Source organism: Phocoena phocoena, chromosome 11 (assembly GCF_963924675.1).
Source record: "Phocoena phocoena chromosome 11, mPhoPho1.1, whole genome shotgun sequence".
NCBI classification, from domain to species: domain Eukaryota; kingdom Metazoa; phylum Chordata; class Mammalia; order Artiodactyla; family Phocoenidae; genus Phocoena; species Phocoena phocoena.
Window position 1 is genome coordinate 80,699,381 of NC_089229.1, and position 16,657 is coordinate 80,716,037.

The 16,657-nt window shown below is 38.8% G+C and overlaps 1 protein-coding gene across 3 annotated transcripts in view; it reads left to right on the forward strand.

Moving 5' to 3' along the window:
- The window catches only part of ITPR2 (inositol 1,4,5-trisphosphate receptor type 2), a 523,170-nt gene that overhangs the window by 113,427 nt on the left and 393,086 nt on the right, over positions 1–16,657 (forward strand). For all 3 annotated transcript variants that reach the window (XM_065887013.1, XM_065887016.1, XM_065887015.1), the window contains exons 6-9: positions 258–356; positions 661–744; positions 1,040–1,186; positions 5,241–5,336. In XM_065887013.1, coding sequence (XP_065743085.1) covers positions 258–356; positions 661–744; positions 1,040–1,186; positions 5,241–5,336 — 426 coding nt within the window. The remainder of the gene's footprint in view (positions 1–257; positions 357–660; positions 745–1,039; positions 1,187–5,240; positions 5,337–16,657) is intronic.

A 16,657-nucleotide genomic window follows, 5' to 3' on the forward strand; every position in this document is an offset into this window, starting at 1 on the left:
GATGTGGCCAAAAAAAAAAAAAACTATCTACACCAGCTTTATGAATCCAGACTGATAGGCACTGTGGGACGTGATTATATAATCATTTATCAGAAGATATTTTACCTCGAAGAGAAAAAGAATTAAAATTTATATGAAGGATAAATGGGTCAAATGTTAGGTCAATGACGAGGACTTCTGTGCAGTTATTTTTAGCTTCAGGTATAGCACCACAGACCCATGCACTGTCTCAATTGCAACTTATTTCTGATTCCCAGATTGTTGTTGGAGATAAAGTTGTTTTGATGCCCGTGAATGCAGGGCAGCCGCTACATGCCAGCAACATAGAGCTTCTCGATAATCCAGGGTGTAAAGAGGTAAGTTCAGGAGGAAAGGAAATGAATTTGTTGATTTTCTCATGAGAGGGGAAAAAAAGTCCCATAGTTTCATTGTTTTCATAAGCATAAGCCCAGTTATGCTAGTTACTATTCCTGAGGTACATGTAGATTTCACATGGTCCTTTGAAGATATTTTTTGACATACATACCCAAGTTGTTCTTTCTGCTCCTTCTAGTTGAAGGAATACTTCAACTAGAAGTACTTCAATTACCAGTTGAAGTATTAATTTCTGGTATAAAATTGAACCTGCAGTCTTATAACTTAATGTTTCTTCATTAATAGGTGAATGCTGTTAATTGCAACACTAGCTGGAAAATCACTCTATTCATGAAATATAGTTCCTATCGAGAGGATGTACTAAAAGGGGTAAGTATGTGCTACCTAGACATTTACTGGAAGAATTGAAGGTAGTCTTACTGAGCTTCTAGATGCAAAACCTGTGTATTCACTGAGGTTTGAAGTTTAGAATGTGACTATAAACCTTAAAACTCACATTGAGTTTTCCCTCCTGTGTTTGGAAACGTATATTTATGCATACTCATTAAAAGCCAAGTGTTAGCAGAAGTCCCAGAGTATCAGAACTATAGAGAGACACCCACTTCTTATGTCTATTTGTTCAAACTTTTGTTGGAAATATAGTTTTCTCGATCTGTTTTTCTAGGGTGATGTTGTTCGATTGTTTCATGCGGAACAAGAGAAGTTTCTGACTTGTGATGAATATGAGAAAAAACAGCACATTTTCCTTCGTACAACTTTGCGTCAATCAGCCACTTCTGCTACCAGTTCGAAAGCACTCTGGGAAATTGAGGTATGTAAATATTTTCTGGCTTTTAATAAATACTTATATCAATAAGACAAGGTCACTAGGCTGGCTGGTTTATTGTTATAAGCATCATTTGTGATAGACCCATAAAACAGTAATTTTGGTGAAGCCACTTGTACCTCTTTACTGCTGTGACCGGTTTGAAATGTTGCTATACTTCCTTTATCTATCTTCTCAGGGGCATCTCTCTCTCTCTGTCATTTAATAAGGGCATATATATGATTTAGCTTTTTAAAATTCCATCGTGAAGTGTTGTTAAGACCGGTCAGACTATAGGCCTTGTGCCTCGAATGGTACTGGGGTTGAAATGGAGTGAGGAGGACTCACTGTATGTGAGGATCTGAAGGGCACAGTCACCAAAAAGAACCTGTGTCTTCTGGGGATGCCGTTTCTAGTGGAGCGAGGAGACCCATAGTTAAGAATTCATCGTCCTTTAAGAGGTATTTGCTTAAGTGTGCCAATATGATAGAGTAAGAAAATGTAAGGTATGGATTTTTCTTTAAAGGACCTTTCTGTACCATGGAAGAGATAAGAGATACGTAGTTAACTACAAACAACCTGATAAGTTCCATCTTGATTTTTTTTTTTTTTTTTTTTTTTTTTGCGGTACGCGGGCCTCTCACTGTTGCGGCCTCTCCGGTTGCGGAGCACAGGCTCCGGACGCGCAGGCTCAGCGGCCATGGCTCACGGGCCCAGCCGCTCGCGGCATGTGGGATGTTCCCGGACCGGGGCACGAACCCATGTCCCCTGCATCGGCAGGCGGCCTCTCAACCACTGCGCCACCAGGGAAGCCCCATCACACCTCTTTTACAGCATATATTTTGTTATACTTCCTTTATGTATGAAAATGAAATTCATATTTAATATATTTTATAGTCTCATGATTAAAAGTTAATAAAATGCCCAAATTCTAATATAAAGGAGAAACAAAAGAAAAATAATTTATATAAAACAATATGTAAGTACCTACTTTAGAAGGCAAAATATTTATATCTATCTTTGATGGATACATTTGGATTTGAGAGAAGTAGAAGAAGAGGATCAGAAGACATTCTATACAAATACAGGAAAATGAAAGAGCAGAGGTAAATGTGTGCCATCGGATAATATCTAGTATTAGGTGAAGTAATAACAAAATAGACTTATTTGTACATGATTTAAAAAAAAAAATCACTATAATTGAAATAGGGATAATGAGGCAAATTCCAAACTATTGAAACAGAGAAAATGAGGAAGTATCATGTTTATGCAAATGAGCTGAGCCTTAATTATAAATGAAGCGTCAAAATAATTCTCTAAGTTATGACATGGTTTAGAATAGAGCTGAAATAGCACAGAAGCATAGCTTTTATCTTGAAACCCCACTCATGTTGAGGCATACTTTCAGTCTCTAGCATTCAGAAGAGACCATATCCTTCAGTATATTTGGAGACCATATCCTTCAATAAGTGAAGGGAATTGAGAAGGTCCGGGGAAAACAGCCACCACCAAAACTACATGATATTCTTCCCAGAAGCCTACCCCACAACTTCTCTTATCAGGGTAAGAGAAAGATAACAGACAACTAGAAGATAAATACATAATTAAAATACACATTTCCTTATCACTGTGCTTCCAAAATTTTCAAAATAATATGGGTAGCAATAATGTGAAATATTATTTTAAAACTTTATTAGCAAAATACAGTGATGAAAAAGTCAGATAGCAACTTCCCTACACAGTGAGTTCCCTGCATTTCACGTGTCTCTGTCTATTTAATGTTTGGTTCTAAGTCTGTTAAAATCTCTCCTCTTATATATTTACCATTAGTTTTATAGCTTTTGCTGTAATTGCACCTCTGCACTGAAATCCTTTCCAACAAAATGTGTGGTTGGAAATGCTGCGTCCCATTGAGCAGTCCGAATGGAGAGAGTTGAATAGATTATTCAGTAATTTTGAGACAATGTCTTGGATTCATGTAAGCTTCCTTCTCCATAGTGGATTTCTCTAAAATTATTCGCCTTTTCCTATAACTCGATGTAAAAGCTTTCTAGTATGATTTCATGTTAAAGCATTACCAGTTTATATTTGTGGTAGGTTTATTTCTGCAATACTATGGGACGTTTCCGTATTGTGTGCTGCATCAGCCAGGCTTCAGCCAGGAAGCCTGAGCATCAGGTGTTTCAAGCAGAGAGGTATTTAATACAGGAAATTAGGTTTCAACGTTGTTGGAAGGACTGGGTGGGAGAAAGTGGGGTGGGGAATGTGGTCTTATCTGAAGATCTGGCAGTGCCAGAAGCCACTCCTCCCTGTGGGAGCCTGCCCAGGACAGCTGCCACCACCTTTACTGGAGGCCTAAGAGGATCCTCTCTTTCACTTTCCTCTGCTTCCCGCCCCTGTGCTACAGGGGAGCACTTTGAAGGGCAGGGATGCTCCTGAGTGTCGTACACAATATCTAGCCTATGCTGAACTCTCCTGTGAATTGCAGGATATTTAATGTCTTGGCTACTGCCCATTCATGCCACTAGCATCCCTCCAAAATCATTGTGATAAATGAAAACACCCTCCCTTCCCTATCTGCAAATTATCCCCTAGGGAGCTGCACTACTGTTGCTAGACCCGCTAGTGTATAGGACAGGAGTTCTTAGTCTGTGATTCATGGTGAGCTTCAAGTTATTTGTTAACCTCTAGCAGTGGTATACAAAAGGTGTGTGTGCGTATGTGTGTATGTGAGACAACCACTAGATATGATCAGATTTTTAAAGATATCTATGCCTCTTGCAAAGGAGTAAGAGTTCAAACGTTGACAAGGTCACAGTAGCTGGTGGGATTAGCAAAGGATTGGTGGTAGAAGGTCGATGTGAGAACTGAGCTTTGAAGGATGGGCAGGTGTTTGGCTGCAGGGGGAGCATTTTTGTAAGACTTCACCCACTTTGAAGTATTTTCATCATTACCTCATTGAGCTTTTGGAGTAGCAGAAGACATAGGAGCCGGAGTCTAGCAAAAGGCATTAGAAAGTCCTGTACGTTAGCACCCAGAATTTGATGCTGGGGTTGGAGGCAAACAGTATGAACGAGAAGAAGGAGGCAAAGAGTATTAATCTGTTGGAGAATAGTGGGAATTTATCTGAGCACTCTAATATGTGTTACGATATTTAATCTTCACAACAATTCTATGAATTAAACCCACTTGGTACATGAAGAAGCAGGCTTGAAGATGTTACTTGCTGTGATCATACCATAGTAACTGGTGGAGCTGGGACTCATAAACAGTTGTCTTTGGACTGGAAAACCTGAGCTTTGCTACAACACCGAGCCACCTGTCGTAAGTGACAGTTGCAGACCCACTTTCATTCTCAGTGAGGCTAGTGGCTTAGCATCTGGGGCAAGACAGGTTTCTCGGACAGGTATCAAAGGACATGGTATTAGTAAACAGGCAACACATGGAAAGGGCCAGGAAGTAAGTTAATCCAGACCTCCAGGCCTTGGCGTTTATGGTTCTCTCTGCCTGGAATGATCTCTTCCAGTCTCTCTGCATGACTGTCTCATTCTTACCCACCAGAGTGTCCATGCTGATTGCAGTATCGATAGAAAGTAGCCTACTCTAGGTTACCCAATCATGTGCTCTATTTAGTTCCTCCTGGCACTTGCCAAATCTTATTCATTGAAAGCTCTGGTCTTATTCATTACTGCGGTCCCTACTGCCTAGAAGAGCACCTGACACATGGTAGGCAACAGATTCATTCATAATCTGTTGAATGAATGAATCACAAATGTGGGGAAACCCCACAGCATTTACAGTTTTGGCCCGGGAAACATGTCTTTTGAAGTAAGGCATCTGTGTTTGCAGCTGTGAGAATCATGCAGCCCAGTGAGTTAACTGTGTAATTACTCATTTATGGGGAATTTTGTTTTTCTGCCACGTTGTCCTCCTGAAACGTATATTAGATCTGACAAGTTTAGTATGAACAGGCGGGCACCCCATGTAAACTGTTGGCATTTGCTGGCCAGGAACATGCATGTCTTTTAGCCATTATTTTTGTTTCTCTTTTTGTCTGTAGGTAGTTCATCATGACCCATGCCGTGGAGGTGCAGGACAATGGAACAGCTTGTTCAGGTTTAAACATCTTGCAACCGGGAACTATTTAGCTGCAGAGGTAAGATTAATGGATATAGTGCTGTTAAATCTCTGATTCTCAAATAGTGGAACAGGCAATACAGAAGATGTTGTATTTGAAGAAACAGTTATTATGCACATTTCATTATTGCCTGTCGTGTTCTGGATTGGCATGTCAGTTGTCCTCAAAATGTAAATATTAGTTAAAACCTTAAAATAATTTTTGTCTTGAAAATGAAAACAGCAGCAGCCACAACAACAGAGCTGTGTGGTTAGTTTGCTGTAAGGGCATCTGGAAGGGGGTATCTGATTTGCATCTGTGTGGGATGCGTCCTGAGATTTGCTGTTTAGCTTCACTCTTTCAGAATGTCTGCGTTAGAGCCGTGATCAGTGCATAGTCGATGTGGTGTAGTCTAGATAGTTTCTGGTTAATCTTCTGTGGCTATTCTTTTACTGGTGGGTGGCTTTCATTGTTCAAACCATTGGAGAGGAAAGGGTTTTTTCCTTGAGATACTGCACTGTCCTAAAACTGTCAATAAAAATGGTAAAAACTTAGAAGGGTCTTTTCTTTCTCCACTAAATGCATGTTGACAATCAGAATGAAGGGTAGGTAGATACAGTAGTACAGATGTTTTAGCAATGATTTAATTAAAGTTTGGTTATCTGGTTTAAAACTAATTTTGAAAATATTTGATTTATTTTTTTTAATTTAGTTTTTCTTAAATCTTTTTTGTAATTGAAGTATAGTTGATTTACAATATTGTGTTAGTTTCACGTGTACAGCAAAATGATTCAGTTATACATACATATATATATGTATCTACTTATATTCTTTTTTCAGTTCTTTTCCATTATAGATTATTACAAGATATTGAATATAGTTCCCTGTGCTATACAGTAAATCCTGTTGTTTATCTATTTTATATATGGTAGTGTATAGAAAATACGTTTTCAGATGTATGAAAATGTCCATTCATTCTACTCTCCTCAACTCTGTTTTTCAATTTAGAGTTTCTTCTGGGATTCTAAACCAGAATTTGGTGTTGGAATTTGTAGTATTACTAAAAATTTGTATAAACATGCTGACCCCAGTCTAAGCTGGAACTCAACCCTATTACTATCTCCATCATGTTAATCTGTGATGATTTTCTTTATAGTACTTCCCACGATCTCACTTATCATAAATTTTATTTTTTTTTTGTAACATCACCACTGTGTTTCCAGCACCTATGACAGTGCCTGGTGCTTCGAAAGCATTTGGTAAATAATTTTTGAATGAATGAATATGAAGAAGCTGTTCAGGCTTCTCTAAGCTTAGAGAATGGGAAGAAGAAAATTTCGGGATTTGTATCTGAGAGGCATTTGGAGCCATATTTGGGCAAATTAATCTCTCTAAACTCCCATTTCCTCCTCTGGAAAATGGGGATAATTGCAATATTTGTATAATAAGACTATTAAGAGAATGAAATGAGGTGAAGTGCTTGGCATCATGTGTGACCATGGTAAGCATCCAAGAAGGGATGCCGGCATGATTAATTTTATAATATGGTAAGTAGAGATTGTTCTTACTTTTATAAATATCTGACTCAATTTTAATGAGTCTGCTTGACTAAATGAAATAGAGCTTTGCAATTTGTGGGCTCTTTGCACCATAAATGTTTTGAAGTAACTGTTTTGGAAAAGTAACCCTTTGAAAAATTAAGGAGTAAGGTAAGAGAATCTTGTCTAAAATAAGAAGTCTACTAGATGTCCTGTAAAAGAATAGAAATTAGGATTAAAATTCTTTTGGTGATAGGGAGGCACTCAAGAGCAACACACCTTTGGTAGAGGGGGCCAGGGAGGTACAAGGAAGGGCAGCTGCTTGGTGGACGAGTAAGGCAGTTGGGGAAGAGTGGGAAGCGTGTTCAGGCAATGAGGAAGAGGAGGTATGTGGCATCTTACATTTCCTATGGATAATTCATGTATCACACGTAAGATGTGTGTGAGGTTAGAAGTGGTGCTAGAAGGTGGGAAAGGAGTGCTGGGGCCAGAAATGTAGGGCAGCTGTTTTTTTCTGGCCGTGGATATTAAGCCAAGGAGAATGGATTTTTTTTTTTTTTGCGGTACGCGGGCCTCTCACTGTTGTGGCCTCTCCCGTTGCGGAGCACGGGCTCCGGACGTGCAGGCCCAGCGGCCATGGCTCACGGGCCTAGCCGCTCCATGGCACATGGAATCTTCCCGGACCGGGGCACGAACCCACGTCCCCTGCATCGGCAGGCGTACTCTCAACCACTGCGCCACCAGGGAAGCCCCAAGGAGAATAGATTTTATGTGTAACTTAAAGAGCAGTGTTCTAAATAATTTGTGTTCAAAGCAGACCACTCCAGAGTGGCACTGTGGTAGTCACCAGCCACACACTGGTTATTTAAATTAAACTTAATATTCTTAAAATTAAGTAAAGTTAGAAAGACTGGCAGCCTGAGAAGTCATAGAAGCAACTGGAAAATCAAATGGGCTCAGTCACAGATGCCAGGCAAGGGAAGATAAGAGTTTCATCGAGGGGGGATGCTACCTAAAAGGTCAGGAACAAAATGTCTTTACAATATTTGGCAAGAACGGGGTCATCTGTGACTTCACTGAGAGCATTTTTAAAGGAAACCGGAATGCAGGGGGTGGGGGAAGGGATGAGGAAGTCAGGAAGCAGAAAGAAGTGCCGACTGAGTTTTCATATAATAACTGCGAAGGGGGAGAAATATTAATAAAAGGAGAGTAAGAGTCCAATTAGACAGACTTTTATGAAGTAGTTTTAGAATAAGGTGGATGAGTTGTTTTTATATTAAAGGGAAGGACCTATCACAGGGCAGGATTTGGTGGTGTCTTTTCTACTCTCAGCACACCGATTTATAATTTAAAATATTAATATAATGTGCTTGAGGCACCCCTGGTAAATTGGATGATGTAATTCTTGAATTGCCTTTGAGTTTATGGTGTTTATATTGGCCAGTGTGGCAAAGAGGGCCTAGATAAACAAACATTAAATGGCATACAAATAAAAAAAAAAAAAAAAAAAAAAAAGAGGGCCTAGAGTAGTGGGAAGAAGAGTCCCAGGTAGACCACTCACAATCTCTCTGCCTTTAAGCAAATAGTTAACCTCTCTGAATTTCAGTTCCCTTGTGTGTAAAAAAGGTGATAATATATATTACATGGGATTTTTTGGAATTAAAGAATATCTTGTGAATTTTAAGCACCTTGTACATAAAAGGTACTCAGTAAGTGTTAAGTCCCTTCACTTCCACTGGGAGGAAGGAGACAGAAATTATGTAGTAGTGTTTATTTTAAAATTTATTTTTATTATTTTTATTTTCCAGAACTGACATTTCTTTGTCAATCAGATAACTTAATGGGGAAAAAAGTTGAGAGGCTCACCACTGGCTACCTTGTGCCTAGAACAGTGTCTGATATTTAATTTACATTCAGTAAATATTGGATAGTCTAATGAATGAATCATAGAGACAATGAGGTACACATCCAATCATTTCACTTTACAGAAAAGGAAACCCAGACTCAAAGAGGTGATTTATTTTGTCTGAAGTTAAAAAGCAAGATTAATGATAGTATCCAGGCTGAATGCTACACTTACTTCATCTGTAGCAGTGGTTCTCAGCTGAGGGTGATCTTGTCTCCAGGGGATATTTGGCAACGTCTGGAGACATTTTTATTGTCACTGTTGGGGAGAGGTGGCTGCAGGCATCTAGTGGGTAGAGGCTAGGGATGCAGCTAAACTCCCTGTAATGTGCAGGACACACCCCACAACAAAGAATTATCTGGCCCCAAATGCCAATAGTGCCGATGTTGAGAAACCCTGATCTCCGTTATACTGAAATTACACAACCTTTTATTGACAGTCTACTAGGTGGAAGCACTACTTTGTTATTGTGGAAAAAACAAAGATGATTAACATTTTATCCTTGTTCTTTAAGGATTTGCAATCTAGAGGAGAATTAGATTAACTCATCACTAGGACGTCTCTTTTGCAATTGTTTCCAGAATACATAAACATCTGAGATAACTGGTTTTGTGTAATGTTTACATTATTAACATCTATAGAAGACCATGATAAATCTCACAGTAAGTTTAAAGGGCTGCAACCTTAAGTGTAAGCATATGTGAGAAAAAACACCTAAAATTTTTACTTGTACTTCCTTAACATGATATTCTATTTAACCAGTACTTACTGGGTGGCTAAGTTATTCAGAAAAATGTAATAAGCTTATTGTTTGTTTAGAAATGAAGGGAAACTAACTAAATAAAATTAGACCATTCGTATGATGAAGATTCTGTAGTCTAACTATAGAGACAAAGCACATAAATTGCAAGCTATTCAAGAATAGCACCATATTTTGTGTGTGTATATGTGTGTGAATTGTGGAAAACATCTAGGATTTAGGACAGTGATATAACGCTGTTTAGATTTTATTCTCTAAGTTACTAAAGTGAACCAACATTTAGAAATGGACCCTTACTCAATTTGAATATCTCCAACAGTATTGTCTCAGGGAATTCAAGGTTTATTTTTGAGTAATGTGCAGTGCTAGAAACTCATGGACAAAATGTGGAACAAAGTATTTAATTATGAATTAGGTAATCAGGGCATTTGTGGCTGCATCGATAATGCATTACAGTACTGTATATTAGGCTGTCTTCCTATAGTGTCAGTTTCTGTGGGCCATACAAGAAAATTAGGTGGCATGAGGGGAAAGTAAACAGTCATGTATTTTTGCTTTTAATATACAGGACAGTTTTGCTTTTAATGTCAGCACACTCTGTGCCATTTTGCTATGGATCTTTTTCTTGTATCACCTTATTGGTTCAGGAGAGTTCACAACCATGTCTGTGGGGCAGAAAGTAAATTGATCATATTTTGAATAGGATAATATGGGAGCCTTGGTAAATAGTTCTACAGCCATGGAGAGAATGATAAATCGAATATCATAATTTCTGATCTGCTGCATTTTCTTTCTTTGGATATTATTAAAGCAATAACTTTTGATGATCCTTTCCAAAACAAGATGGAGGGACTAGTGCAAAATAATTTTGTTAAAGATTTTATAATTGCCCTTTTAAAGACCGCTCGCTTATTTGTTTGTAGATAGTCCGGACTTCCACCAGATGGCAGTAAACACTTATTTCCTAACTATACAGTAGTCTTTGGCTTTAATTAATTAGGTAAAAATTTTGTACTCAAGAACCTGTACATTAGCATAGAATCTTATGCATATTAGGGCTGTAGTTTTAAATATTCCAATGTTTAGTTCTCTATCGAATGTACCAGCCATAGTATATGAAAAGGGACTCTCTCACTCTCTCTTTCTCTCTCTCTCTCTCTCTATACACACACACATATATCACACATATATATACATACATGTACAATATTTATATATAATAGAGGAATATACATACAAGACCCTATACACATGTATAAATATATATCAAAATAGAAATGATGCCTGGCACATATAAGCATCCAGTAAAGGTTATTTTTCCCTTCTTTTCTTTTCTAGACCTAACAGCATAATAGGTTGGCTCTGAAATGCCTTGTCATTGAAAAGAGGAACATATAATTATTTACAAACCCACATGTGATGGTTTTATAACTTCAATGATATATATAATAAAAATTGATCAAAAGACATTTCATTATAAAAAAGTAACTTTTTTCTTTTTACGAAAATGAACAAAAATTATGGACTTACAACTTGTGGTCTGCTTCTTGCTCTTGTTAGAGGGACGGTTGCAGCTGTCTTTAATTTGATAGGTGGTACAACCATGACTTTCTCTCTCTAGGTGTTCATGATATCACTCTCTCTCTCTCTGCCTCTTTTCTATTCTGACTTAGTCTCACTCTCTACCTGACTTCATTCTGGTCCTCTTTGGCCTCTTAAATGAGGACTCCCTTCAGAGCTTAGTGGTGGCTGTTAGCTCTTTCTCTTCTCTGTCACTCACTCCCGTGGCTGCAGTGGGTCGTGACTTCGATCTCGGGTATCACACTGCCATTGAAACTCAATATCATATCTAAGATGGAACTGTTTTCCCACAGAGAGTGAATTTTCTTAGCTCTGGGTTAAAAACTTGGGAGTCACGATAAACGTGTTTTTCTCTCTCAGTTTATGCATTCAGGTTTTCCTGACTCTGTCTCTACAAAATCTTTCGCATCTGCTTTTTCCTTTCCATTTCAGCATTGATATCGTTGGGGCTCTGCCATCTCTTACGTGAACCCCACACTTGGTTACTTTGCTTCTTTCATCATCTGTCTCTGTCTCCTACTAATTATGGCCAAGTGAGGATTTTTAATGCACTGTTTCTGCAGACATTTTCCCAGTGATATTCAAAATCTTTCTGAAGATGCAAACACTTTAGCCTGTGGCAAAAAGCCCCGTTGGCCTGGCCTCTTCCTACCTTGGATCACACCAGTACTTGTTATGGAGGTGGGAAGGAAGTTATATGCTATCAGAACTAAAAGATGTAGCTTTGGAGCCCTCAGACCTGTGCTTCTGAATAACCCTGCCGCTCGCCAGCAGTGTGACTTTGCATGGGGTACTTCACTTGATGCCTCCTCTGGAAAATGGGGCTAAGGGTCCCTTCTAATAGGGTAATTGTATGGGGAAATGAATGAACTTTAAAAGCATATAAAAAGTATTCCGTAAATGACATTTATGGGTCTTCTCTCATCAAGGCTCATTTTCTCACCTATTTGGCATTGGCTCTGCCTGCACTGCCTGTTCTCTTTACCCCCTCTTCCTTCTTCTTCTTCTTTTTTTTTTTTTTTGCAGTTTTAGTTTTTATTTTCTTTCTTAACTTTTATTTTATATTGGAGTGAAGCTGATTTACAATGTTGTGTTAGTTTCAGGTGTACAGCAAAGTGATTTAGTTATACATATACCTATTCTTTTTCAGATTGTTTTCCCATATAGGTTATTACAGAGTATTGAGCAGAGTTCCCTGTGCTATCTAGTAGGTCCTTGTTGAGAATCAATTTTATATAGATAATCTTTCCTTCTCTCCCAGTCATATTGAATAATTCTACCTATCCTTCAAGCCTTCGCTCATATGCTACCTTCTCCATGAATAACTCTTCAATAAATTTGCCCACCACAGATCCCTCCTTCTTCTGACCTATATTATTTATAAATTATGCATTCCTGTCTTATATCTCTTGTCACATTCTATTTTGTATTACCGCTAACTGTATTTATGTCTTCTCTTCCCTCTTAGATTGTAAGGTCTTGTGGTCAGGGACCATATTCTCTTTGTCTTTGCTAAAATACCGTATGCCACCATGCTTTGTCCATTATAGATGTTCTATTAATATTTATTGAGTAAATGATTGAGTAGCATATTAGATCTCTCTCTCTCCAATGCCAGATTTATAACTTATTTTTTAACATAAGGAAATGTTTCCTTTAAAGCCCTAAAAGATTCAGGAACCTCCACATCACTATGTCTTTTTTTCCCCCATCTTTAGAAATGTATTTTTTGGATTCATCCTTAGTCTAATTACTTAATTACTGTGGTTATTATGGTTAGAGTAGGAAATCAGCAGTATAAGTGAAACATATATTAAAGTGTATATTTACTTGGCCTTTGGTTAATTTTGGTGAATTTATGTAGCCATAGATTTGTTTGGGTGCTTCCTCTTCCTCTTTCTCCTTCCTTGTCTTCCTGTTCTTCTCCTCCTTCTCATTATTATTATTATCACTTTAATGAATTTACTGAAGCAATAATCTTATTTATTTTTAAATATTTTTAAAAAAAATTTATCTATTTGGCCGCGTCAGGTCTTAGTTGCGGCACGCGGGATCTTTCATCGCGGTGCCCGGGCTTCTGTCTAGTTGTGGCCCGCGGGCTTATTGCCCCGCAGCACTTGGGATCTTAGTTCCCCGACCAGGGATCGAACCCACGTCCCTGGCATTGGAAGGCGGATTCTTAACCACTGGACCACAAGGGAAGTCCCTGAAATAATAATTTTATATAAAAAAGGCCACATTGCAGCCTGTGAGACACAAGTTGAGGCGAAATCTAACTGATCGGCACCGTCTTTAGTATTGTTGCCAAAGACATGAATATATAAAATTTAATGACATGTAATTAGTATGATTAGGCTTTAGTCATAGGCTTTTCTCTTTTACAGATGAGGGCCCTGAGTTCCATGGAGGTTAGGCGACCTTTCCTAAGGCCCATGGCATTTCCTTCCAGACCAGAGTCTGGAATCTGGTTCCACACACATCCCTCAGGAACTGAACTGGGTGATCCTAAGAGGGTGAAATGTGTGAAGACAATTTTAGAAAGTAACATTGTCTTTAAGGTAGAATATGACCTATGTCTTAAAGGGCATACCTGACTCCTGTTTGACTTAGGTACGTTAATTCCTGTTTCTGTACACATGATAGTTACGGATATGTCATGGCTTCCAGCATGAAGTTAATATACTTTACAGTGTCTTTAACCAACTAGTCTAAATGCTTACTGAATGAAAGCTTTGACCGTAGGTATATCCTGGTTAAACATGTTACATATCTTTTGAATATAATTTAGCTATAATTTTAGTATGTATCTTTTAATTTAAAAAGCAAAGTCTGAATTCTTCAAACTGAAAACAAAAGAATATAACACAGTGATCCTTTTATTTTTTTTAAGTCATTTTATTTTATTTTTATTTGGCTACACCACATGGCATGTGGGAATCCTAGTTCCCCGACAAGGGATCGAACCTGGGCCCTGGCAGTGAAAGCGCCGATTCCTAACCAGTGGACCGCCAGGGAATTCCCTAAAACAGTGATCCTTGACTAAAAGAGCTAAATAAACCCCTTCTGTGCACTATGCTGACCTTTCATTACTACTGAGTAAAAGTGTGTCTTTTTGAGTTTGATTAATCAGTAGACAGGAGGCCAGTTAAGTCACTGTCTTTTCACTTTCTACCTTTCACTGTTGGATTCCAAAAGCAGGAATAATACTGTTTTGGGACTGATTCGTTTATTCATAATTCAAGGGAATTTAAGGAGCCTGAGGTATGCATCTCCATAGAAAAATAAAATTCAGCCTCAGATCTCCCCAACTGCTGGCCTAGCACCAACAGGCAACTTGTAACTGGATTCCTGTTTTATCATCCCTCCCCCACCCCCGTTGTCTGTCTGCTCTGAAAATTGAAAGACTGCTGTCCAGTGGCTCTTGGACTTGGTTCTGCCTTCCAGCCACTCCTCTCCCACTCACTTTCTGATTTGTTTAACTATTTGTTTAACCACAGTTTAGTTTTGTCTGTTCTTAGATTTCCTATAAATGGAGTCATACCATGTCTGGCTTCTTTCACTTTACAATCGAGATGTAATTGACATATAACATTGTATTAGTTTCAGGTGTACAACATAATAACTTGAGATGTATATATGACATATATTGACATGATTACCACAGTAAATCTTGATAACATCCATCACCACACATAGTTATAAAATTTTTTTTCTTGTGATGAGAACTTTTAAGATCTACTCTCTTAGCAACTTTCAGATATGCAATTCAGTATTATTAAATGTAGTCACCGTGCGCCATCACATTACCAGGACTTCTTTTCCTATAACTGGAAGTTTGTGCCTTTTGACCCCCTTCCCCGATCTCTTCCACTCCCACCCCTGCCTCTGGTAACCACAAATCTGATCTCTGTTTCTATAAGTTCGTTTTCTGTTTGTTTGTTTGTTTTAGATTCCACATATGACTGAGATCATACAGTATTTGCCTATCTCTGGCTGACTTATTTCACTTAACGTGACGCCCTCAAGGTCGATCCACGTTGTTGCAAATGACAGGATTTCCTTCTGTTTTATGGCTGACTAATATTCCATGGTATATATTTCTGAGACCTACCCTTGTTGTGTACATCGGCAGCCCATCATTTTACTGCTGAGTAGTTCCCCATTGTTTGAATACGCCATATTTTGTTCATCCATTCTCCTGTTACATGATATGCATTTTGTCGAAGCCTAATTTCTGGCCCTATTTTATGTCCCTACCATTGTTCCCCCCACCTTTCCCATCATCCTCAAATGAATGTGCCTGTTTTAGTTGATCTTCCTGGAAATCAGGGTTACCTCCGCATACACAGTTCTTTCTTTAGCTGAGGAGAGCTGTATTTTCCATAATCTTTGATTATTGCTTGTATTCCACTGATTTTCTCTTCCTTCTAGTATCCTGGTTGCTCATTAGTTGATACCCCAATCTCTGGTCCTCCGTGACTATTTCCTTTTTCCTAATTTTCATTTCTTTACACCTTTCCTCTATGGTGAAAGATAGCTGTTCCATTTTTATCCTTTGCATCACTCATTTCCAGTAATGTCAACTATGCTTGTTCCTGCTGCTGACATGGACTTTAATTTTGTATTTATGTTCTCATTGTTATTGAGATCCTCCTTAATTTAACTCCTTTTTATATTGTGATTATTTGTTATATTATTATTTATCTGATTATTTTTATATTATATTTTACAGTTCATCTTCTGCTGTCTTCATATGGAGGCAATGTTTACTTGCACTTTCTTGAATATGCCAAACCATTTCCTGAAAAGTTATTTTGTATCATACCATAGATAATATTCAGAAAGACTCTGAGAAAGAATTCCCCCCCATTTAAACATATTTTTTAAGCAGTCCCATGTTGTTTTTTCCTGCTTTCCTCCCTTATTGTCCTCAGATGAGTGAGCTCCATGCAGAAGCAGAACGGTTGAGTGGACGGTCTTTTTGTTCCATTTCTTTTTTTCTCAGTCCTCTTGCTAAATCTTCAGCTGCAGGGCAGCCTGCAGGGTCCTGATGTACTTCCCAGTTCCAGCAGGTGTCAAGTCTGCATCCCTGGACTCTCTTGAGGCTGCTTCTCTCCCCGGCCCCTCTGCTATTTTTCCTTTATCGCACAGTGACATTCCAGCCCACAGCAGCTACAGTTCTTTCTCTTCTTGCCCTTTCTTCAGACAGCGCTTCTTAGAAAGCCCTCTGCCATCATCTGCTCCCTCCGCTTTCTGCCCATTTGCTTTCTGAGCGTTGCTGTATCTCTCTGGCCATGAGAAGACAGACAGAGGTAGTGGACAGTGGGGGGCAGGATGGGGGAAACAATTTTCTGCTCCATCTCACAGCAGCTTCTCAGTGATGGAGAAGCACTTCTGTATAGGTCTTTGGTTGGTGAATACTCGGGGTCTCTGGGTTGGGGGCACATAGTGGAACCGCACCAAGTATCTTCTGAACTGTGTTCACCCGGCCACTAGCTTGAAGTCAGGTTGAGGTTTGCCATGAGATGACAAGTGGGGAGTTACTGCCTCTCCCCCAGCACTGTCGGCTTTATAA